This window comes from Vombatus ursinus, unplaced genomic scaffold (genome assembly GCF_900497805.2).
Source record: "Vombatus ursinus unplaced genomic scaffold, bare-nosed wombat genome assembly UNPS02009173.1, whole genome shotgun sequence".
Taxonomy (NCBI): Eukaryota; Metazoa; Chordata; class Mammalia; order Diprotodontia; family Vombatidae; genus Vombatus; species Vombatus ursinus.
Genome location: NW_020948951.1, coordinates 2,374,932 through 2,401,542, shown reverse-complemented (window position 1 = coordinate 2,401,542; position 26,611 = coordinate 2,374,932). Strand labels below are relative to the sequence as shown.

Below are 26,611 nucleotides of genomic sequence, written 5' to 3'. Positions count from 1 at the left end.
CATATCTTTTGATCATTTATCAATTGGGAAATAGCTACTATTTTTTATAAATTTGACTCAGTTACTTATATATTTGAGAAATGAAGTCTTTATCAGAGAAACTTGCTGTAAAATTTTTTGATATTACTTCATTGTCTACTACTTCATTACTTCATTACATTCATTTGATGTTACTTCATATTTAGCAAAATATAGTTTCCCTGATTTGGAGGAAGCTAGGTGGCTCAGTGCATAGAGCACTGGGCCTGGAGTCAGGAAGACCCGAGTTCAAATATGGCCTCAGACACTAGCTGTATGACCCTGGGCAAGTTGCTTAACCTCTGTTCGCCTTAATCCACTAGAGAAGTGGATCCACTGAAGAAACCACTCTAGTATCTTTGCCAAGAAAACCCCATGGATAATATAGTCCATGTAGTCACGACGAATCAGACACAACTGAATGACTGAACAATAAGTTTCCTGTCTCTTTCAATTACATCTGTTTTTGCTTTTGCTTTGTCTGAGATCATGATTGCCACTCTTGCTCTCTTCACTTCAGCTGAAGCATGACAGACTCTGCTCCAGCCCTTCATTTTAACTCTGTGTGACTTTCTGTCCCAAGTGTGTCTCTTGTACACAACATGTTGTTGAATTCTAGTTTCCAATCCATTCTGCTATCCCTTCTGTTCTTTGGGTTAGCTTATCCTATTCACATTCATAGTTGTGATCACTCACTATGCATTCCCCTCCATCCCATTTTCCTCTGTTTATCCTTTTCTTTTTCTTCTTATCCTGTCCCTTCTCCAAAGTCTGTCTTGCTTCTGACCATTGCCTCCCCCAATCTATCCTCTCCCTTAAAATCTCCCCCCACTCCATTTCTCTTATCTCCTTCCCCTCATATCTCCCTATTGGATAAGATAGATTTCTATACCCAATTGAGTGGGTGTATGTGTGTACATCTATTCTCTTCCCTCCTTGAATCAATTCCAGTGAGAGTGAGGTTCAATCATTGCCTGCCCACCCCACCCCACCATTTCCCCCTACATTATAAAAGCTTTTCCTTGTGCACCTCCTTTATGTGAGAAAATTTGCCTGATTCTACCTCTCCTTTTCCCTTTCTCACCCCTACATTCTTTTTTTGGAGTTTATCCCAATATAATCAGTTCACACTCCTTCCCTCTGTCTATGCAGGCTCCTTCTAACTGCTCAAATAATGATAAGATTCTTAGGAGTTATTTGTGTCATTTCCCCCTAAAGGAATGTAAACAGTTTAGCTCCATTGAGCATTTTATGATTACTCTTTCATGTGTACCTTTTTATATTTCTCTTGAGTCTTCTGTTTGAATGTCAGATTTCCTATTCAGTCTGGTCTTTTCATCAGGAATGCTTAGAAATACTCTATTTCATTAAATACCCATTTTTTTCCCTCCTGAAGGATTATACTCAGTTTTGCAGGGTAGGTTATTCCTACCTAGCTCCTTTGCCCTCTGGAATCATATTCCAAGCCCTCTGCTCCCTTAATGTAGAAGTTGCTAAATCTTACGTGATCCTGACTGTGTCTCCATAATATCTGAATTGTTTCTTGCTTGCATATTCTTGCTTGTGATATTTTCTCCTTGACCTAGGAGCTCAGAAATTTGGCTTTAATATTCCTAGGAGTTTTCATTTTGGGATCTTTTTCAGGAGGTAATTGGTAGATTCTTTCCATTTCTATTATTACCTTCTAAGGTATCTAAGATCTAAGATATCAGGGCAGTTTTCCTTGATAATTTCTTGATATATGATATCTAGGCTCTTTTTTCAAACATGGCTTTCAGTAAGTACAATAATTCTTAAATTATCTCTCTTCAATCTGTTTTCTAGGTCAATTGTTTTTCCAATGAGATATTTCACATTTTCTTCTATTTTTTTTCATTCTTTTGACTTTGTTTTATTGTTTTTTGAAGTCTCGTGGAGTCATTAGCTTCCACTTGTCTGGTTCTAATTTTTAAGGAGTTCTTTCCTTCAGTGAATTTTTGTGCCTCTTTTACCATTAGGCCAATTCTCTTTTTAAGGTAATATTTTCTTCATTTTCAGTATTTCTCTTTTACCAAGCTGTTAATTCTCTTTTCATAATTTTCTGCCATCCCTCTCATTTCTTTTCATTTTCCCAGCCTGTTTCTTTACTGTGAACTTTATGTTAAAGTTGGGCTTTGCTCACCTGGGGGTAGGGAGGCACTGTGCCAAGCTTCAGACTTTTTTGTGCTGCTGTTTTCAGAGTTAGTTCTGGGAGTGTGCAAGCTTTCAGTGCCTCCAAGGTAGTGCTATCCTGGGAGAGGTGTGGTCACTGCCCTTCTGGTTTGTACTCTGGTTTTTACCTAGGAAGGGCCCTTGTCCCCACTGCAGACACAAGCACTAGTGGTCCTCTTTGCCCTGGAACTGTGATCCAGAACTGTGTATGGGTAATAGAGTGGGAAATCACACTAAATCAATGCCAAAAATCAATGCCAGCTGCACCCAGTGCCAGCAAAAGATCCCCTGTAATCTCTTTTTGATCACTTGCCTGAACCATTTACTGTCTCTGGGCTGAGGGCTCTAGAAGCTGCTGCCGCCATTGTGGCTACCTCCAAGACTCACCACTGGTGTTCTTGCTGTGCCCCAGCCTATACCCACCCTGATTTTATAGACCTCTCCTTCAAACCTTCTAAGTTGTCTTAGACTGAAAAAATGTCTCCCTTTGACCTTTTGTTGGCTCTGCTGCTCCAAAATTTGATTTGAGGTATTATTGTAAAGTTGTTTGGAGGGGGTATATTGGGAGAGTTCAGCCAGGTCCTGGCCTATACTCTGCCATCTTGGTTCTCTGATGGCTTTTATGGTTAGCACCACTCATTTGATGCTTAACATTATCTTTGGTTCCCACATTGATTTCCTCTGTACAGGGAACTCCTGTGTAGAAATTCCCTTTACTAATGCAGATTGGTAACTCCTCTGTAACTTAATGACATAAAGAGTTTCCTGGTATGCTGCGTCCATTTGCTTGGCTATGAGCTCTAAAATAGTATTTGACAGAGGCAAGACTTAATTTAGGTATTATTGATGTGAAAATCAGCCCTCTATCCGCCAAACCACACTGCCTTTCACTTATCATATGGTATCTTTTTTTAAAAAAATTAACCAACTATTTATATGTATGATTCTTATACGCCACCCCCCCCCCCCAGCTGGATTGTAAGCTCTTTAAGGGCAGGACTATGTCATATTATCTATACCAGCATAGTGTCTTGCACATAGTAGGTACTCAATAAATTATTGTTGATTGACATATTTGGTCATTCTGGTTAGCTTCTGCTTATATCTGTCCCATTCCTAATCCCACCCCTGATTTCAGCTGTAGAATACCTCTAGATAAGGATATTTCAATGACTTCACATAAATAATCAATATCATATTGCTTGCCTCCTCAAGGGGTAGGGGAAGAGGAAGAGAATTTGAAACTCAAAAAAATTTTTAAATGAATGTTAAAATGTTTTAAATTGTTATTGGGAAGTGTTTAACAAAATAAATTTAAAATATATTTTAAAAAAGAAAATAGGCCAAGTAACTACTTAAGACTCTAAAATTTCTAATTTTTTCTCCATAGATAATGTTTCCAGAGTCTAATCATCAGAAGGCAGAAAATATTCAGTTTGATGAGCCATTGGTGGCAACTATCTGGAAAGACAGGGAGTTGGAAGATCAGAAGCAAAAGGGATTTTTGATTACTGAAATGGACAGTGTTGGTGGTGGGAAAGTTCTACTTTTTCAGGAGCAGGACAGCCAAAGCCTCTTGAAGCCCACAGATGGAAGCTATTATAGTGCTGCTGGTACATTCAACAATACTCCTCAAGAGATGGGAAGTATAAGCCCTATGCAAGAAAGAACTAACAAAGAGCATCTTTCAGGGGGAATGACAAATACTTTGAATGGCAAAAATCCAGAAAGCAAGAATTTGGAATCTGGCTCCCTTGTTGAAATGGAAATGAACAGTACACCAGTGTATGAGAATTTGGCTGTAGGCAGCCATAGCCAAAAAGAAGCAGCTCAGTTATGCAGTAATACTTTAATACCACAACAGAACAGACCTCTGCCAGACATAAGAGCCACCCACGAAGGTGACATTGCTGAAGAGAAAGTAGGAACTTCAACCACATATGGGCTTATAGGAAGTTTATGTAGTAATGCCTTTCCTGAGGGACAAGGAAAGAGGGAAGAAAGTAGCTCACCCATGAGTCCATCAGATTCTAGCTTAACAACTGCTAGAGAACAAAGTATTGGCAAAGAGAACCCTTGGGACAATGCTTCAGAACAGGGGTACACTGATAATATGCCACAATCCAACAAGATGAACCAAAAAGCAAAACTCAGCCATGACAGCCAAGGGTCCAGAATGTTGAGGCAGGAAAGTCTTAGCTACTCATGTCCCGCAGATACTGACTTGAAAGTAATCACAGATATTTCTGAATCCAAAGGGAGAGTACAGGTTTCTAAGATTAGCCAGTCTATCAATGGAAGCACTGGAGTGCCTTCATTTTCCAATAGAAACTCCTCTGTCGAGGTCCTTCTGGAAGGAACCCCTGATACTGAAAAGGGTAGGAAAGATAAAGAGGCAAGACATGAAGGTGAGCCATCTGAAGGCATCAGGGCGGTCTCTGACCATTTGGCTTCTATTGTATCAGCAACTGAGGATCTTATACCCAAAACTGAACGCAAAGATACCATAGTTCTAGCCCTGGAAAAAGAGAATCTGTATCCAGGTATGGAACAGAAACAGGTAACTACCAGCACTGACCAAAAGGAAGTAAGTCACCTTCCAAAGACAAGAGTCACATCTCCATGGCTGATGGATTTGGTAGATGAAAATGAACTGGGGTTAGGTATCATCGGTGGGAGAAGCGAGCAAAATCTTGGTCTCCCTAAAGAAAGCAATCTATCAGTTAGCACTGCTTGTTTGTTCATAGGGGAAAAGATGACAGCTGATCCTGCCGAAGAAACTGAGTCCGACCTCAACAGTGGAAAAGTTCCTTCAGAAAAGATAGGTTTGTCTGAGAGCGGATGTAATTCTGAAGATCACACTGACTGGGGAGAATCCTTAGCTCTGGAACTAGATTTTTTGCCAGACAGCCAGATACGTGATGCTCTTGATGACCCTAACTTTGGATTTCCATCCGAGCAAGTAAGGCATTCTCTATATTATATCCACACGGTCATTGTGTCAGTGACACTGATTCAATTAAATTTGAATGTTTGTGATTTCCTTTCTCTAAGGCAGTTGCAATATGGTATTTACTTCTAACCTGGCTCTAGATTTTTAAACCTTTCTTATAACAACTTAATGTTTGTCATTTGTATAGCAAAAAAGTCTAAGTGTTTAGTATCTAATTTGTTAATTCTGGATATCATCCAGAACATGGTGAACTTCTGTGGTAATGAGTGAAGTGAAAAATAATTTTGTACAAGCTGTAGGCATTCTGCAAGGCTTGAGTGTCTCATTAGTTTTATACACACACACATATACATATACGTATATAAATATATATGTATGTATGTATGTATATGTCTATGTATGTGTATATATCACCAGTGGGACATATTGTGTATATATGTTCCTTGTTTCTATGCTTAATCAATCATAGGGCTTTGAAGAACCCATGGGCAGCAAAAAATAATTTCTTTTGCCATCCCTGGAGCATATCAGAAGGCATACTAAATACTGTCTCATTCACTGTGTGTCTAGAATTGGGTCTGAACCCTTCATTACTACCATATTCTAGCAGGGCTTCTGCTAAATCTAGAATGAAGAATTTCTTAGACCTTTGCTTTTTGATTGACTGCTCTGAGACATCAGCATGATAGTTACATGTGGAAAACATGTAGTTTTTTGAGTCCTGTTGGGATTCTTTCGGGACTTCACTTCCTTTAAGGATCTAACAGCCACTGACAGAACAGGAACAAAGCTAAACAAATGTTGGCTTTTATTGCTGTTGACTCAGTGCCAGTCATCTGTGCTTACTTGCCTGGACAAGTGGAAGCATTATGTTTGGTAAATCTCATGTAGGACGAGTGAAGGATCCCTGGTCACTTGATAAATCAAGATGTGCTGGAGTACAATTCATCTTTTCTGTTTCCAGGGTCTTGCAGTCAACAAATGCTTGTCTGGATCTCCTTGATTCATCTCTGTATGAATTAGTAAAACAAGACCTGACCAAGGCAGCATAGTGACCTACGCTAGGACTAGAACTGCATTCAGGGCCCACTTTTCCCTCATGTCCACTCACCAGTCATAAACTGCTATACATACTGCCACTGTAATTTACTTTACTTTGCAGTGATAGGCAAAGTACTTTATGTATCTGAGCCTCAGTTTCCTCGTCTGTATAGTGGCAACAAGGCTTATCTTACCAGGTTGACCAGTGTGAACCCCTCTACATGCACAAGTGATCCCATTCCATGCCATCATCTTCTAAATATTGTCTACTCTATCATCCCTCCTCTTATTAACCTTCAGTTTCTCCCTGTCTATTGACTTCTTTCCAATGGTGTAAAAACATGCCCACCTCTGCCCCATCCTCAAAAAATTCTCACTTGATCCACTCATCCCAGCTAACTGTTATCCAATATCTCTCCTTTTAATGGCTAAACTTCTTGAGAAGGTCATATGTAGCCAGTGCCTCTACTTCCTTCCCTCTTGCTTTCTTCTTAATTCTTTGTAACTTGGATTCTAATCTCATCATTCAACTGAAGCTGTGCCCCCCTCAAAGTTACCAGTGCTCTTTTAAATGTCAAATCTAATGGCCTCTTCTTAATCCTCATCCTTCTTAAGCTGTCTGGAGACTTTGACACTGTCAAACCTCCCCTTTTCCTTGACACTCTCTTCTCTCTAGGTTTTCTAGCCATTACTCTCTCCTGGTTCTTCTGTCCAACCATTGCTTCTCAGCTTTCTTTGCTGGATCTAAATCCAGGTCACATCCACTAATAGTTAATGTCCCCCAAGGTTCTGTGTTAGGCCTTCTTCTCGTCTCCTTCTGTGCTATTTCATTTGGTGATTTCACCAGTGTCCGTGGATTCAATTATCATTTCTATGCAGATGATTCTCTGATCTACTTATCAAGCCCTGACTTTCTCCTAACCTCCACTCTTGCATCTCCAGCTGCCTACCAGACATCTCATACTGAATGTCTTGTAGACATCTTAAACTCATCAGGTCTGATGAAATCCTAATAAAGCTGCCCCCAGACTCAATACAGTCACTGCCCCTAGCTAGCCCCTGCCCCCAGATCCAATTCACATATTTGAACAGGTGTGTCGTTGTACTCAACCACAATCACATCATCCATCTAGTCCAAGACAGGACCACAATACCTAACTATCCATCTTGACCAGACAGGATCACAATGGCTAGCCAATCAGAAAGCAGTATGACCAGGATGTTTGACCACTGAACCATAGAAGGGACCCCTCCCCATTACCTAATCCCTTAACAAACCCCTCCTGCATTTTTAATATTCATAATTTCTGTTGTATAATCAGCATCATTACACTATAAAATTGCCTGTCTTGTCTTACTAAGTTGCTGGTTCCTCTTAGAACCTAGCCCACTTTGAGGGGTGTCAATCCTCAATAAATGCCTATACTTGGATTAGAGGTGGTCTGACTCTGAATTCTTTGAGATGATCCACCCACAACACACCAGGAAACTGCAACAAGGTCCAAAACAGAACTTATTATCTTTACTGCCAAGCTATCTCTTCTTTCTAATTGTCCTATTTCTATGGAGAGTACAACTATCCTGGTCACACAGGATTGCAATTTTGGTGTCATCCTTGACTACTCAGTCTTTCTCCCCCTACCCCATATCTAATCAAGACTTGTGATTTCTGCCTTCTTAACCATCTTTCCTATATGTCTTCATCTTTCCTCTCACGTTGCCACCACACTGGTGCTCTCGTCACCTCATGCCTGGACAATAGTCTGCTGGTGTGTTTCACCAGCCTCAAGTCTCTCCTCACTCTAATCTATTCTCCCTTTAGCCACCAAAGTGATTTTCCTAAAGTGCAGGTTCAACCCTTACTCAGTAAACACCAGTGGTTCCCTGTTACTTCCAGGATCAAATATAAAAATCTTCTATGTTTAAAGCCCTTTCTAACCTGTCCGCCTCCTACCTTTCTAGTCTTCTTATACCTTACTCCCCTACACAGCCTCCTTTCTATTCCTCAAAAAAGTCACTCCCATTTCCTGACCCCAGGCATTTTCACTGACTTTCCCCTGTACCTGGAATGTTCTCCCTCTTCATCTCTTTCGTCTGACTTTGCTGGCTTCCTACAATGTGGTATCATTACTGTAACCCGTGGTCCACCACCCAAAGTTTTGGGCTTACATGGACTGGGTTCATTCCTAGGACTGGCTGTTGCCAAATTATTTTTCTGTGGTTTGTTTTTCTATCACTCAGTGTTTGCTCAGAATATTACTCTTCTCTAGGTCTTTGTAGATAGGTGTAAAAAGGTCCCCAGTTCCCATGTAAGCACTGAAGGTAACAATGAACATCAGGTAAATTGCAGCCTTCATTTCATCCCACAGAAAATGCACAACATCACAAAGGACTCATGGTCAGTCACAAATAGCTAATACCATTCTCTTCCCTTTTCTGGAAGGAAAACAAACTTAAGTCTCTAAAGGGGCAATCTCTTGTCAGTCTAGGAAGTCTTATGTTTAACCTAGGGACTTAGTAGTATGACCCTAAGACTCCTCTTTGATGGAAAATGAATTTAGAGTTGCCAGAGAGATAACCGTCTTTCCCATTGGACCTGCACCTTCCAAATACTTCAGAGTAGTAGCGAAGAGTAGAGTCTAGGTTTTTGGTCCTCCGTGACATTACGTCTTCATCATCAGTGAAGCATGAATGGGTATCTAGTCAGGTAGTCAGTAAACATTTATTTAAGGCCTACTATGTGCCAGGCACTGTGCTAAGCACTAGAGATACAAAAAGAGGGAAAAGATAGTCCCCCTGCCCTCAGGGAGCTTACAATCTAATGGAAGAGAAAGTATGCCAAGAACTATGTACAAAAAATCTCTATACAGGATAAATAGGAAAGAATCACCAGAAGGAAGGCACTAAAATGAAGTGGGGTTGTCAAAGGCTACCTCTGGAAGACAGGATTTTATCTGGGACTAGAAAGAAATCAAGAGATATCCTCAAGCTTCTTAATGAGGAGCTTCTCAATCAAGGAGCATGTGTATACTTTCCAAAGGGAGATGTAATCCATGTCCCCCACAAAGTTCACTTTCCTGTAATTTCTATGAAGTTGATCAGGTTGCCCTGACAAACTCTCATTATTAGTAATATTATTTGTAATTTCAGCGGTTTGACTGAGACCTAAAGTTCTGATATTAAAATCTCTTTAGTTTTATCTTAATTTGAATCCTGTTAAAAAAAAAAAAAGGAAAAGACACCCAAGATGTAGTAAACACTTTACTTTGTTAACAGTTACTTGCAGCGTTGTGGGAACACAGGATAAGAGAGCATTCTTAAGCATTCATAAGAATTCTGATTGGAGGAGAGAGTTGGAAGGTACCTTTAAAAGGTTAGAGAGTTGGGAGTGGACAAAAGGATAAGAGAAAACTTTAGGTATAATCTGCCTTCTACCTGCCTTAGCTACTTCTGTACTTGTTATTTATTATAAATCAAGAGTTACTTAAGAGCATAGCTTGCTGAACACTGAAAGACTTTCAGAGAATATTGGGGCTAAAAGAACCTTTTATTTGATCTGGTCCAGCCCTTTGTCTTGATAGTTGCTGAACAAATGAATAGTGTCTTCTCTTCTGAAAGACCCCAATGTTTGATGACACCCTTCTCCTCTTTAGGCACCAATCCCCTACACCATTGGTTTCTAAAATGAGGGCCATGGCATGATCCCAAGGGGTGTGTGATTAAACAGTCTTGAGGGTGGGAAGATAAGTTGCATCCCACCTCTCTATGATAGCTGATCTCTAGCGCAACTGCACCTACCATTGTTCCTCAGTACTTCCCTATTCCAACCCTTCCCTCGGCTATGTAAGATCCTAACCCCCTCTTTACTTCTGAGTCCAGCGTTGGCCTCTCAGCATAGGTAGTCATAATCTACTCACACCTGGGTTAGTAGCAGCAGTACAGGTGTTATTGGGAAAATTCCTGCTGACCTCTCCCCAGTCCACCCACCTCCTGCCCCTAGTGGCTATATGAAGGCACTATAACCAATGAGTAAGATAACCACCCCCCCCCCCTTTTTTGTTTTGTGTGGAACAGGGTGAGTCCCACAGAATGAACAGGCATGGGTGAGCTGCAGTCTTCATCTCAGTCAAGTCAAATCAAAAGCATTTGTTAAGTGCCTACTATATGCCGGGAAATGTGCTAAACACTAAAGTTACAGAGAAAGGCAAAAAACATTTCCTGTTCTCACTGAGCTCACAGCCTTATGGAGGAGACAACGTGCAAACAACTGTGTACAAACAAAATATATACGGGATAAATTTTAGATAATATAAGAGGGAAGGCACTAAGGATTGAGGAGGACAAGGAAAAGCTTCTTGCAGAAGGTGGAACTTTGGGACGGAGAGATGAAGAGGGAGAGAGTTCCAGGCAGCAGGGAAAGCCAGTGAAAATGTACTAAGTTGGGAGATGGAGTTGTGTACAGGGAATAATAAGCAGGCCAGTGTCACTGTGTCCCTGTTATATTATTTTCTCCCCAAATATGCCTCTCTTCTGAACTTGCCTATTTTTACCTTATTGAAAGTACCACCATCATTATGGGCACTCAGGTTTGTGACCTTAGTGTTATCTTTGACTCTTTATTTTCCCTCATCCTAAATATCCAGTCACTTGTCACATCTTGTCACGTCCTCCACAATATTTCTAGCATCTCTCTCCTCTCTGCTCAGGAGGCAGCCACTTTAGTTCAGACCCTCATCACCACTGAGACTTTTGTAACAGTCTCCTAATTAACCTACTTGCCTCAAGTCTTTACCCCCAAACCATTCCTCACAAATACCAAAGAGATTTTTCTGAAGTATAGTTCTGACCAAGTCACTTCCCTGTTCAATAACTTAACTTTAGGACCAAATATTATTTCATCTTTCATACTTTTAAATTTTGTATTTTTGTATAAATTTTACAATGTATATAATTATTTGTGTAGCAGTACATACATATAATTTATAAATAAGTAAACATGCATCTATAGTGGAGGATGTGCTCAAAAATTTTTCAATGATGGCTGCACAATCAGAAAGTTTAGGAGATTATTGCTTTAGACCAGACCTCCACAACCTTCAACCCTCAGGCCGTCCGAAATCTTTTGGTGGGCTGCAGGTTGTGCAGGCCTGCTTTAGACCATGAACCTAAGCAAACTGAATAAGACAGTAGCTGGCCCTCATTTCATGGGGATAGCAAGTCTGTTGACCCAATACAAAGTCTGTTGGTTGGGTGTGATTGTTTTAAAATGATACATTTATGTGTGTGTGTATTTGAACAAGTCAGGGCAGCCTAATCTCTCAGCTCAGTGCCGAAAGGGAAGGAACAGGGCTAGCTCAGGTAGAGAGTAAGTGGATCTTCTGCTTATATTTCTTACTGAAGGGCTAGAGTACAGCAGAGTCCAACCTTGAAAAAATAAGCACATTTTTCCATGTGTCATTTAGCCTATTAAAAAGGGAGTATTTAATATGGTGGGCTTACTCTTCACCTTTCTGAGGCTTCAGAGGGCAGAGAAGTTCTATAAGATAATTAATTGGCAGTGAGCATTTTGGGGAACTTGGCTAACTTTGCCCTATAGAGGGTAAGGCTCTTCCCATTAATATCTCATTGAAAAGGCAAAGCATATTTCCTGGGCTGCTCTATATGAATTCACACCTCATTGAGGATGAATGATCTGGGTTTAATTTGACTGCCTCTACTATTGTGAATCAGGGTATTCCTTTGTTTTATTCGACAAGGGAGCAGACTCAGTTGGAAAAGGGAAACAGAAACCCTTCCTCCCCACCCCCTCTAGTGGGAGTGGGCGGGTAGGAGGGTTGCCTGTGAAACAGTCCTGACTCAGTTTGATAAGGTTGTCCTGGTAGTATCCTAAATCCTAACTTCATCCTGGAATGGTTAAATGGTACATTTTTTTTTTTTAAATCATCATGCTTTGGTAAAGGTGAATGATAAGGAAAGAGGGTGCAGTTTGAGTAGTTGATGATGGTAACATCATCGGGAATTTAGGATTCCTGGGTTTTATTGTCAATTCCAGCAGTAACTTGATAAGTATGAGTCACCTAACAGTGTTTTCCAACTAGTATGTACATGAACTAGTTCCCAGAAAACCTTTATGATCAAAGGTGTTTGCTTTATAAGGCCTGTACATTTAAAAAACTGACTACTCTGTCTTATTCCTCCCATCCTAGGTTTCTTCCTTCTCTTCAGCTCTCAGGTCTTGTCCTCTGAACTTCTGAGTGGGATGAAGGTAGAATAGATTGTAGGATCTAGAATCTTTTTTCACTATAAAGGGACTATCTTGGGAATAGTAATAATCTCCTATGACAGAGGACCTATAAAAGAAGAATGGCTGTATTTAACTGTCCTTTTTTGGAACTTTTAAGGGGAGTCAAGATACCACCAACATGTCAGGGGAAGAGGTACCTATTAGAGGATTAGAGGAGTGGGAGAAAACACCATAATCAGCTTTTGCCCAGGGCATCCTGATGAATCCTACTTAACAATCATGAACCAATGAGAATCTTTGCTGCCTCACCTTGTTTTATTACTGAGAAATGCTGTGAGCAAGTGTTCTTACTCCATAAGCTACAGGAGTTTGTACGTGGAGTATTTCCAAGCACAGAAGAGGGGGTTAGGAATAGGAAAGAAAAGAAAGAAATCATGACATCTAAGAGTGACGGGAGAGAGAGTCTCAGTTTTACTTAAATTTCAATTTAACAAATATTAAAACTTTAATGACCTATATGATGTATGTTTGAACCAGTGTGTGCAGAAGAGAGTCAGTCAGTCAACAGGCATTAATATTAAGTACTTCCAACGTGCTAGGCACTCTAGTAAGCACTAGGGATACAAAGAAAGGTAAAAACATAGTTCTTACCCTCAAGGAGCTCCCAATCTAATGAGGAGGCAGTATGCAAACTGTGTACATATAAGATATATACAGGGAAATGAAAGGGAATTTGTGAGGCAAGAAACTAGGGAAGAGGGATTGGGAAAGGACTATTTGAGAAGGTGGAATTTGAGTGTCTTAAAAGGAGACCATGTAATCCAGGAGGCCAAGATGAGAAAGGAGAATATCAGAGTAGGGCTATGGAGTGCAGTGTGCTAGGAACAGTTAGAAGGCCAGTGTCACTGGGTCACCAAGTAGCAGAGGAGAGGAAATTATAAGAAGACTGAAAAGATACTAGGAGGCCAGACTGTGAAGGGTTTTTAAGAGCCAACCAGAAGCTTTTACATTTGACTTGGAGGTAAGAAGGAGTCTATTGAGTGGGTAGAGGTTGGGGGTGGGGTGACATGACAAGACCTGTGTTTTAGGAAGATCATTTTGGCAGCTGAGTGAGGATAGACTGAACTGGAGAAACTTGAGAAAGGGAGACCAACCGGCGTTTATTTAATAGTGCAGGTATGAGGTAGTGAAAGCCTGCACTAACAAATGTGAGGCTGTGTGAGTGGAGAGAAGAGGACATATAGGAGAGAGGTTAAGAAGGAAGAAATGACAGTACTTGACAATTGGAAATTGTATATGAGAGTGTGGAGTCAAGAAGATCCCAAAGCTGTGAACCTGGCTGACTGAGTGGATGGTGGTACCTGCCACAGAAATAGGAAAGTCTGGAAGAGGGAAAGTTAAGAAGAAAAAATAATGAATTCTGTTTTGGACCTGTGGAGTTTAAGATGTCTACAGGACATCCAGTTCAAAATGTCTAATAGGAGATGCAAAACTAAAAATTAGGAGAGGTTAGGACTGGGCTGGATACATTATAGATCTAAGAATCATCTGCATAGAGGTAGATGATAATTGAATCCATGGGATGAGATCACCAAGCATCAAGTGAGATAATGTATAGAGAGAGGAGGGCCCAGGAGAGAGCCTTGGGGGACGCCCACAGGAAAGGAGAAGGAATGTTGTTCAAGTAGAACCAGGAGAGTGCAGTGTCAAAACCAGGAGTTTAGAAAGTATCCAGAAGAGAGTAAAGAGAGAACTGAGACAGTGAATTCTTTCGAGGGGTAGGGACAGAGCCATGATAATTGTAGCAGTTACTATTTTAATATTTTTATCCCCCAGGTGTGAACATAGGAAGCAGCAGAGAGGTGGAGTGGGGGGGGAAAGCACTTTTCAGGAAAGGCTGGAAGTGGCGGGCAGCCATTTCAGGAAAGGGGAGCGGGGAGGAAAACTCAGGCCTTGACTACCCTCTAGTGGTCAGAGGGTGCAATGCAGCTTGTGGAAAGTTGGAGAGTCCGGGTTGTTCAGGCAGAGAGCACACAGCTCAGTAGTCATCATCAGATGGTTGATACAGATGTTGCATTCTGAGTCATTCCAACCACCTTGACCGGATTGTTTATTTATTTATTTATTTATTTATTTATTTATTTAATTTTTCTTTTGGCTGGGCAATGGGGTTAAGTGACTTGCCCAGGGTCACACAGCTACTAAGTATCTGAGGCTGGATTTGAACTCAGATCCTCCTGAATCCAGGGCCGGTGCTCTATCCACTGCGCCACCTACCTGTTCCTCTCCTTGACTGGATTTTAACAGAAATGACAGCTATTTCCCTGCATGTTTAAAGAACACAGTTAAAGCCTAGCTAAACCAAAGGGTCATATTAGGTTCTTTGGAAGGATATAAAAAAGATAAAATAACAATAATATACTCTCTCTGCCACCTCTGTGTCCAGTAACTCAGAAACTGAGAGGGCTTGAAGTAAATTAGGAGTTATCATAGGCTCCTGGATCTGAAATCAGATTCAACATTTGCCCTTTGATTAGTAGTTTTCTAAGTGTTTAGTTTAGCTTGTCTTTTGGGGAACCAGCCATGGCTAATATTTTTAGTCTGGTGGAGCACACAGGGGTATATATTAATTAATAGCAATAATAACTCAAATTCTGTAGTGCTTAAAGGTTTACTAAGTGCTTTCATCACAATAACTTGTGAGGTTATTGGATAAGTAACAGAAGTATTGTTATTCCCACTTTATAGATGAGAAAACTGAGGCTCAGAGAGTATTAATGACTTAACTATGGCCACACAATAAGTGTTGGAGATAGTACATGAATCTAGTGTTCTTTTCACCATACCACACTGCCTTTTTAAAAGGTTTTTTTTATATGTATTTTAATTACCAGAAATCCAACTTCTCTCCCTCCACCCCCCACCCCAACTGAGAAAAAAAGAAAACCAAAACCCCTGTTATAAATATATGTAGTCAAGGAAAACAAACTTATGCATTGGCAGTGTCCAAAAAAACAAAAACAAAAACATGTCTCATTCTACCCTCTGAGTCCTTCACTTCACTATCGGGAAGTAGCATGTTTCATCATAAGTCCTCTGGAATTGTGACTGGTCATTGTGTTGATCAGAGTTCCTAAGTTTTTCAGAGTCGATTGTCTTTACAATATTGTTGTCATCATATAAATTGTTCTTCTTGTTCTGCTTAATTGACTTGGTATCAGTTCATAAAAATCTTCCCAGGTTTCTTTGAAACTGGCCTATCTGTTCCTTATTTCTTTTTTTTACATGTGCATTCGTGCAAAGTATATTTCCATACTAGTCATGTTGTGAAAGAAAACACAGAAAAAAAAACAAGAAAAATAAAGTAAGTTAAAAAAAGGTATGCTTTGATCTGCATTCAGATTCCATCAGTTCTTTCTCTGGAGATAGATAGCATTTTTCATCATGAGTCCTTCCCATTCCCTCCTTCTTACAGAACAATTGGACTTCATCATGTTTAGATACCATAGCTTGTTCAGCCACTCCCCGGTCCATGGGCACCCCCTTGGTTTCTAACTCTTTGGCACAGCAAAAATAGTTATTAATATTTTTGTGCAAACTTAAAGTTTGTTTTGCTTAGGACTAATCCCTCCCTTAACTTACCTTCTCTCTTATTCTCTTTTCTCACTTCTCCCCTTTCTCTCATATTTTCTTGTTGGACAAACCTCTGTGTGTCTGTGTGTGTATGTGTATGTGTATTCCCTCTTTGGACCAATTCAGATGAGAATGGGGTTCAACTGTCAACTGCTCCCCAACCTCTTGCTCATTTTTATAGCATCTACTTGCACACCTCGGTTATGAAAGGTAATTTTCCCTAACCTTCCTCTCCTTTCCCCCCATACTTTTAAAGCAGTTTTTCCTTGTTTAGTCCTTTATAATTATTCAGTCATGTTTACCTTTTTGTGTTTCTCTTAATTCACGTGTTTGCAAAGTATCTACTGCAGCTTTGGTCTTTTATTGGCACTATTTGAAAGTCCTCTATTTTATTCAAGATCCACTTTTCTCTCTGTTGGATTATACTCAATTTCGATGGATAAGTTGTTCTTGATTCTAAGTCTTTATCCATTGCTTTCTGGAATATGGTATTCCGAGCTCTCCTTTATGGGAGCTGCTAAATCATGTGTGATTCTGAATGTGACTACTCAGTACCTGAATTCTTTTGTAACCCAGGCTTCTCTGGGCATGCTCAGTTCTAACATGAAGACACCTTTTGAGCATACTTGCTTTCTCCCCTGCTCCTTATGGGCCTGGGGTTGTTTGTCTCTGTTCTGTTTTCCTCCGCCTCAGTTTCAGGTGCTAGAAGTGATCCTTACAGACTAGGAAATGGAGCCATGACAACCTTGAAGCCAGGATTTCAGGTGGCATGGAAGCTGGGAGAAGCCAGCAATCCTGGGACTCAAGTCCCAGACTTGGACCCAGGACTGAGCTTTATGGGAGCTGAGCTAAACTATTAACCTGATCCCTGCCTTTTCTCCCCAGAGACTGAGGTGGTATAAGGGGCAGCAGGATTAGCCTTCCTGAGATGGGGGATCAAGTTTGTTTATTTGTGATCATACCTTCTGAAGCGTAAAAGCTGACCTGATTGTTAGTGGCCAAATGGAACTAGGGTGTTGGGGACCACCCTCATTACACTTGGGGAATACCATCATGTGTGGGCTAGAGCCTATGGCAGAGAGTTAGGCCCCCAAACCCCTGAAGGAGGAGTGGAGATCTGAGCCCCCCCTCCTTCCTGCCCCACCAAAATAGAGGGCCTGGCAGCTACTGTGTTGCACTTTCTTTCTGGCAGCTGGCAGTGTTTTTCTCTGACCTGGAAGCTCTGGATTTTGGCTATAATGTTTCCAGGAGTTTTCATTTGGGAGTTTCTTTCAGGAGGGAACTGGGAGAATCTTTCAATTTCTACTTTACCCTCTGGTTCTAAGAGATCTGGGCAATTTTCTTTTAAGATTTCTTGAAATATGATGATTAAGCTCTTTTTTTGGTGATGATTTTCAGCCCAATGATTCCTAAATTATCTCTCCTCTAACTTTTCTAGGTCAGTTGTTTTTGCTATGAGATAGCTTATATTTTCTTCTATTTTTTTATCTTTTGTGTTTTAATATCTCTTTTCTTGTAGAGTCATTAGCTTCTATCTCCATTCTAATTGTCAGGAAGTTTGTTGCATGGCAAAGTTTTGTACCTCTTGTGCCACCTGTTAATTGCTTTTCCAATTCTTTCTTCCGTAGTTCTAATTTCTTTTCCATTTTCCCCTCTTAACTCTCATTTTATTGATAAAAACTTTTTAAACTTTTTTTTAAAAACTTTTACTTCATCTCATCAGGAAATTCTAGCTGAATATGTAGGGTTCCCAGCTTGAGCTATCCCTAAGATCCTGAAATAAAGCAACACTCAATACCCCAAGAAAGCAGCAGCAGGACCAGCCCAAGCTGTTTTTCTTTGAGGTTCTGCTTGTAGATGTTTTAGAGTCATTCTTTTCTTTTGGGCCTTTTATCTTGAGCATCCCTGTCACTATAATAACTCTTTATGCGGGATTCTTATTTTGCTCATTCATTTTTCCAGTCTATTTCTTGACTTTGGGTCTGACTCTGTGCCGTTCTGAGAGGAGTATCTCAGGCTGGGGACCTACAAGTATTCAGTGTTCCCAAAGTGATGTGATGTGATCGGGCAAAGTCTGATTATTGCACTCTGGTCTGAGCTCTGTGACTTTTGAACCTAGATTTGGATCTGAGCAACAGTCTCATTTGGAGTTTCAATGGTGTGCTGTTGTACCCAGGCCTTCTAAGCCATCTACAAAGCTCTGCTAGTTCAGTGTGATGGAACAATAGGTTTCCCCTTGGTCTGGCATTCCTGTCCTGGTTGTTGCCCTATACGTTTCAGACATCTAGAGGCTAGAATTGAGACCCTACTCAGCTCTTCTGTCCAAGCCACGCCTGTTACTTGCTTCTGAATTTGCCCCTTGTTTGGTACGTGGTCTAAAGCCTGAGACAGCTTCTTATCCTGGAATGCTACCTCTAAGCATGGGTCCCCTTCATAGTTTATACTGGATCTATGACCTGAAACTCAGTAATGAGTGACAGAAGTGCTAGGTGGCTCTTGTTTCTGCTCCCTACACAAATGTGGGTCCCTCTCTGCTGGATCTAGGATCTATTTGCTTTAATTGATTGTATGTTCTGAACCAGACCATGATCCCAGGGTACACAGGCCCCTCTGTCTCCTTATGCCCACCTGGACTAGAAGGATTTTTTTTTTCTAATCAAGATTTTTTCTGGTGCATTTTCTAGATCCATTTAGAGGAGTTGGCAGGGGAGAGAGAAGTGCTCACTGTACTTCTTCCTGCTACTCTGCCATCTTATCTCTGCCTCCCATACTGCCTTTATGTGGTCCTGTGATGTGGGTAGGGAAAATCCATTTTATAGATGAGGAAACTGAGATCCAGAGACTTCAAGTAACTTGTCCAAGGTTATCCAGGTTGTAAGTAACAAATCTGAGATTCAAATCCATGTCCTTTTGCTTCCAGTTTGGTGCCCTAACTACTACACCAGGTTGCCTCTTTTCCTTTTGGTCCTCCTCCCTTCCCCCACTGCTCTTTTATAGTCACTACTATTTGACCCAAGCCTAATTTTTGGTTGGGTAAGAGTTGAGGCTATGGGCACCTGGCTGCTGCTACTTGAAGGCTTGTTTGAATGACTATTCTCCAAGTACCCCCTGCAGTGTTTGGCTTTGAGCTGCTGTTCACACATGCGATCTTTTTATGTGTCCTCTTTTCCAGGCATCTCCTGTGGAGAACAGGTTGGTTCCCTCCTTGCCTGGAAAAAATCCTCATCCTGATGAAGAGCAAGTTCCCTCAAAGTCTCCAATGGCCCTGAAAAGCACTTCTTCCCACAGCAAGCTACAGCGTAGGTAGGTGGTAGAATGAAAAGCCATCCTGGTCCTTCCAGCCTCCCTTTCCCTTTGAGACCGCCAGTCCAGGCTAGGAGATTGCTTCCGTAAAGGGGCTGTTGTGTAGGAGATAAATGATTGTTAACATAGGAAACAGACTTTCTGGACTTTCTTTTCTACTTACACAATCATGAGTATCCCCATTTTGCTTCTAGAGGACAGTGGCAGTGTGGTATAGTAGAGGGAGCACTTTATTGGAGTCAGAGGATATTGGCTCAAATTCAGGCCCCTCCTTTAACCTTTGATGATTCAGAAAAGTCACTTCACTTCCCTCTTCTTGATTTCCTCAGCTTTTTTTGTTTTTCTTTCTTTCTTTCTTTTGACTAGGTAAAAGAGGCATTCTTTGCCTCATTTCTTACCTAGCCTTAATCACTGAATGGGTGTTGCCCCACACAAACTGAGACCTGGGAAAGACCTTAACTTAAAAAGGCCAAGGTCTCCCACTGCATCTGGGGCCATCTCCAGTTGTCTAGATCTATTATGTCTTGCCACTGAACCCAGATGGCTCCCAAGGAGACAGTGAGGCTGTTGACTTTGCATAGCCCTCCTTCACTCAAATCCAATTCACTTTCAAATAATCTCTCTCCTAATGTCGTGGTCCTCTTCAAGAAAGGACAAACAACAAACTAACTAACCAGGAGGTAATTGGATTAGATGTTTCCTAAAGCCCTTTTTGCGAACCTAGGTGGTGCAGTGGATAGAGCACTGGACTTGGAATGAGGAACACTCATTTTCATGAGTTCAAATCCAGCCTCAGGCACTGACTAGCTATGTGACCCTGGATAAGTCACTTAACCCTGTTTGCCTCAGTTTCTGCATCTATCAAATGAGCTGAAGAAGGAAATGGCAAAGTACTCCAGTATCTTTGCCAAGAAAACCCTAAATGGGATCATGAAAAGTCAGACAGGACTGAAGAACAACATAATTCCTTCAAGCCCTAAATCTGTTATCTTATTAAGTAAGTGAAGCCTTCCCAGACAGGAAGTGGTCAACCTTCTTCTGAATTCCTTTCATATTTACTGTGGTCTGTACCATTCATTTGTCACTTGATTATCAACTGCTTTGTTTTGCTGTTCTGTCTTTGAGTGTGTTGTGGTCATAAGATTATAGGATTTTAGAACAAGGCACCTTGTTTTACACAGGCCTGCAGAGGGGAAGTGAAGGAGGTGATAAAGTAGCAAAAGTGAGATTCTCTCCTTAATTCAACTGTAAGCCACGAGATTAATAGATAGCATCCTGGAAGCAGTGGGACTTGGGCCGCTCCCTGGATGCTCGATGGGATTTGTAGAAGTAGGGAGAAGAGTGTTCAGAGTAGAGAGAAGAAAGAATAACATGAACAGAGGCAGGGAGGCTGGAATAGTATGACATGTTCATGTGATGGTGAGCCTGGCCTGCTTAGGTGAATACGACACCCTCATTTATCAACTCTTTTTTGGGTGTTGTAAATGACTAAATTTTTCAGATAACTGAAATTTATCCCTTTAAGCATCAAAAATAAATTTTATTTAAACTATTTGCATGTAAATCTTTATAAAATGTATCATGTATCTCCCTACATTAATAAATTATGTAAAATCCTTCACTTAGGTTCACAAAATCAGCTCTGTAAATTCAGGATTGCAAATTCCAGCTAGAAAGAAGTTCATATAAAAAAGAAATGGTGAGGGCTCAGGGCAAGTTCAGCACAAGCCAGCGGTGTGACTTGGCAGTCAGAAGAGCTGAAGTGATCCTATGCTTCATCAATAGAAACATGACGTCCAGAACAAAGGCAATCATTTGCCTTTTAGTCTGTTTTAGTCAGCATACTTCTGGACTGTGTTCTTGGTGCCACCTGCTAGGAAGGACATTAACAGCTCGAGCATCTCCAGAGGAGGTGATCAAGGTGCTGAGAGGCTTGGAAGCTGTACTGTACAGGAAGGGATTGAAGGCAATGGGGATACTTTAGCCTGGAGAAGAGATGCATGAGGGGGATATGGTTTCTGTCTCCAGGCATCTGAAGGGCTGTTATACGTATGTAACTTGGGTCCTAAATGGCACAGGCCCTGGACTGTGACTTCACTTGTATGTAGAACTCCAGACCAAGGGAACTCTCTATACCAGTACAGGTCAGCATCTTCTCTGTAACTGAGGGTCACACTGAGTGTGACCACACTCCTCCCATCACCTTCATGCATCTCCTCCATCTAACTGGACCTATTCCTTGGAAGCAGTGCTGTCAGATTAGTAACAGGTATTCAATGTATAGAGATATCTTTTTTTTTAACCAAAAATATATTTATTTTATATGAAAGAAAAGAACCCAGTGGCTAACATTGACATAATGCTTTAAGGTTAACAAAGTACATTAATTAGGTCCACTCACTAATTTGAGCCTCATAACAATCCTGTGAATTAGAAACTACAGGTATTATTATTGCCATTTACAGATGAAGAAACTGAGGTGCAGGAAAGTAATGTGACTTGTCCAAGGTCACACAGCTACTAAGTGTTATGGGCAGAATTTGAACTCAGATCTTCCTGACATCAAATCCAACACTTTATCTACTAAACCAGGGGTGGGGAACCAGCAGCCTCAAGGCCATGTGTGGCCCTCTAGGTCCTCAAGTGTGGCCCTTTGACTGAATCCAAACTTCACAGAACAAATCACCTCAATAAAAGGATTTGTTCTCTAAAACTTGGACTCAGTCAAAGGCTACACCCAAGGACCTAGAAGGCCACATGTGGCCTAAAGGCCACAGGTTCCCCACCCCTGCACTAAACCATGCTACCTCTCAGAGAGGAATTATACTTATTTTATTTGACCCCAGAGGCCAGAAGTAGGGGCAATAGGAGAAAATTGCAGAGAGAAAAATTTTGGCTTGAAAAAAATTTAACAATTGGAGCTCTCCAAAAGTGGAATGAACTTCCTCAGAACATGATGAGTTCCTCATCACTGGTGGTTTCTATGCAGAGGTTCTAGTGAGGAATACTACTCAGGAAAGAGTTGAACCAGATGGCTTCTTAGGTTCCTTCTTCAGAGTCTAAAATACTGTGATTCTAAAATATATGAGTATTCCAAACTTTTCTTGATTCCTCTGGGTCCCCATTGTGACCATCATTTATTTTATTGTCTTATAATACTTTCATGCGCTCCCTAAGGAATTCTTGAGGGCAAGTTGCACTGCACTAAGTAGCCCCAACTCCTGTGCTCCTCAGCTTAGCATCTCTCCTCTTCTCCTGTGCTGTCAGTCTCTGTCAGTTCCTACTTCTTGCTCTGATCCACACACTGTGTCATCATGGTGGTGTATGTGCTTCCAGCAGTCCCTCTGTCCCTGCTGCAGGGATCAGCTGACCACTTGATAGTCCCTCATTAGCAGCCACCCCTTCTGCCTTCCTTGTGACTCCTATCTTTAAGGGGATTCCATTTTGAAATCACAGCTATTTTAACAGTACTTAATGGGTGGCTTGGGGGATAATAGAAACCAATGTCTGGTTTGCCTGAAGACCTTCAAATCTGTTTTACCAAGGAATGAGTTGGAGTAAATCCACACAACTGAGTCTCTCCTAACCCTTTTCTTTCTTTTTTGCTGTAAGGGATGAGATGGCAGAAAGCATCTGTGACCCCCCAAGAGAAGACGCCACAGCTATTGTCTGTGGCCTGACTGTTGAGCTGTCTAACCTCAAGTAAGGACTTGCTTCTGCATCAGGGAAGGGGACAGTAGCACTCTGTAAATATGGGAATGTGAGAGGTCAAGAGGCTGAGGGAAGGAAGAACAGAGAGGGCTGAGTTCAGGATTAAAGAAACACTTCTGTCAGGGACTACAGCAAGATGTGAATTAACAATAATAAGGCAAAGAAAACAAATCCCAAGGTAAATCCACCTGCAGACAACCAAACCTATGTCCTACCTGTCCAGGCATGCAGGTTATAGCTCTGGTAAACTCCTGAAGTTTCCTATGAACATAACGATGATGATGATGATGATGATGATAACAGTGACTCATATTCATAGAATGCTAACCATTGCTCACAGCAGCCCTCGGAGAGAGGGAGAGCAGTTCTTTGTATCTCCATTTAACAGACGAGACAGCCAGTACTCAGAGAAGTAATGAGACTAGCCAAGGCACATTGCCATCAAGCATTTGGGCCAAGACTTGAAACCAACTCTTCTTGGAACCAAGATCAAGGCTCTTTTGATTACCATAATAATGGCAACTCATATTTCTGTGGCACTTTAATTTTATAGCCTGATTTCCTCCCATCCACCCTAGGAGGTGGGTAGTGCGGCAAACATAATTATGTCAATTTTACAGATGACGAAACTAAGTCTAGGAAAGGTTAAGCAATCTGCCCAGGATTATTCAACTAAGCTGTGGCACAGTGGATATAGTGTTGGTCCTGAAATCAGGAAGACTCATCTTCCTGAGTTCAAATCTGGCCTCAGGCACTTACCACATACTAGCCATATATCTGTGAGCAAGTCACTTAATTCTGTTTGCCTCAGTTTCCTCATTTATCAAATGAGCTGGAGAAAGAAATGGCAAACCATTCCAGCATCTCTGCCAAGAAAATCATGAAGAGTTGGACACAACTGAACAATAAATAACAATTCCTTTAGGTTTCAGAGCAGGGATTTGAGCACAGTTCTCCTACTTTTGGTCCAGTGCTACTTACCACTGAACCACTATGACGGAAATATTTTGATTAGAGACTAGGGGGATCATGGCTATCTGTTCTTCTGTTGTGTGGTCTGATGGCTTCCTCTTGATTACCCAGTCAGGTCCAGTTTGGGGGGAGATTGCCTTGACCTCATCACTCATCTCCCATTTTGTATTGTATTCCTTTTCAGGTCATCATGTTCTTAGAAAGATAGAGAAGTCACAATTTTGGGGCTGTAGAGAGGAGTTTTGTTAGGTTTTTTTTTTTACTCGAATAGGTTTATATTGTTCTAACTTATTTAAAAAATAGCTAGCATTAATGTTAATATTTTCAGATTTATGGAGTATTTTGATCCTCACATCAAACCTGGAAGAGGTAGGGGATATTATTGTCCCCATTTTACAGATGAGGAAACTGATACTGAGAGGCTAGGTGACTTGCCCAGGATCACATAGCTTAGGAAGTATCCCAGGTAGGATTTGAACTCAGTTCTTCCTAATTCCAAGTCCAGCATTCAATCCACTGCAGCATCTAACTGCCCATGAAGATGACAATATAGATGATAATAACTCACATCCAGTTTCCCCCATTCTTTTTTAGCCGACTGATCATGAGTACCCACAGGGACCTGGAATCCTTCAGACGCCTAAAGCACCGAAAGGGAAAAGCAGCTGGGAAGCAGCCCCCTTACCAGTTTCCCTATCCCGCAAAGGGAGTGACACATTGCTCCCATCCTGTGAAAAAATGGAAAGAGAAGTAAAGCTGCAGGACACTTGAAAAAAACAGTTCAGGTGGCTCAGACCTCAGAGCCTCTTCAAGGTTTATGTGTTTTTCTTTCCTTCCAGGTATTAGAAGGTCCTTCAAAGTGAAGTGTTTAACTCTGACCATCTGAAGCAACTGTTTTCTCTCTCTCTGAAACAGATGTTTAAAAGGTCTCTTAACAGCCTTTGGTAAAAAACAATAAAGCCTGAGTATAGTTTTCTGGGACCATTCCCAATTATTATTTTCCTCTCCAAGATCTAGGTTATAGAACTGGCCGTAGGGGCATAAGAATATCTCTGCATCGGTCTCTTCAGTAACTAACACTGGGGCCTTCATGCTTTCTTGAGAAACTAAAAGTGATCATTGCCATACAAGATGAAAACAAACTAAAATTTTAAAGAGATGAGAGATTCTTGGCCTCGTCCAGGAGTCCTTCTCTGTAGCTTTTCTTCTTTAGAAAGGAAGTTTTGGTTGTAATTTGTGGCTTGAACCAAAAACACTGTTAGTTAGTTTCTGGAGTGAAAGCCCAGGCCATTCAAGTCCAACTGATGTCTCTTAATAGGAAGGCTTGTTCTACTTTTCTGCAGATGGAGGGAGTCCCAGTGGTCCTGGGAATAAACCCAAGGGGCCAGTGGGAATACAAGATGTTTATCTTGATTTGCAAATTTCAGGTCATTTGGTTAAGGTTATTGGAGGTTCAGCATTTGTGTCTTTCCTGGAAGGGGAAAAGACACTCTTTGTTTGTTACATCTTTGCCTAGCCCTTGATTTCCAGATAGTTCTTCCTTAAAACAACATTGATAAATGAGAATCTTTAAGTAAGCTTTGGCTTATAATGCAAATATTTCTGTTTGCTAATGATGGATTATCTCACCTAAATGATGTTATCTGTAATAACCTCTGTTTTTCTCACCCTGTTGGGCTGCACATTAATTCATTTCTTGTATGAACTACACACAAAATCCCCAGGAAATGAAGAAAAGAATGGAAAACTCACAGAGCACAAAGGAGGATGGGGAATTCCATACATCATCCAGCAAGTCACTTCAATTCAGCAGACATTTATTAAATGTCTACTATATGCAAGCATTTATTAAATGTGTACTGTGAGCAAAGCACTGTGCTCAGCTACTGAGTATACAAAGAAATATCCTAGGTATGTATGTATGTATGTATGTATGTATGTGGATGTGTGTACATATGTATACATATATATCACAAAGAGATATATCTCACAGAGATATATATGTATATATGTGTATGTATGTATACACACACATATATACATATACATATATATACACACACGTATATATATGTATATCACAAAGAGCCAGTATTCAGCTTCATCCAGAACAAGTCATGGTAGACTAATCTCATCTCCTTTTCTGACAGGGTTATTAGATTTGTAGAATCAGGGGAATGCTATGGAATATGGTCTACCTATATTTTAGTAAAACATTTAACAAAGTCCTTCATGGATTTTGGGGGGGCAACATGGAGTGCTATATGCTAGACAACAGTACAGTTAGGTTAATATGGAATTTGTTAGATTAATGTAGAATCTGTTGAATGGCCAGACCCTAAGAGTAGTCATTAATGGTGCCATGTCAGCTTGGATGATTTGTAAGGGATCTGTCCTTGGCCCTGTGCTGTAACATTTTGGTCAAAAACTTGGAGAGATAACATGCTTATTAAATTTGCAGTTGACACAAAGCTAAGAAGGATAGCTAACATGATGGATGACAAAGTCGGGATCCAAGAAAATTTGGACAGGCTTGCACATTTGAC

General features: G+C 40.9%; 1 protein-coding gene across 1 annotated transcript in view; it reads left to right on the top strand.

Annotated features, from left to right (window-relative positions):
• The window catches only part of CUNH19orf57 (chromosome unknown C19orf57 homolog), a 41,968-nt gene extending 16,931 nt beyond the window's left edge, over positions 1–25,037 (top strand). The window contains 4 exon segments of the mRNA XM_027850789.1: positions 3,599–5,170; positions 19,252–19,382; positions 22,995–23,084; positions 24,660–25,037. Of these exon segments, the coding sequence (XP_027706590.1) occupies positions 3,599–5,170; positions 19,252–19,382; positions 22,995–23,084; positions 24,660–24,819 (1,953 nt within the window). The 3' untranslated portion in view covers positions 24,820–25,037.
• The last annotated feature ends 1,574 nt before the right edge of the window (positions 25,038–26,611 follow it).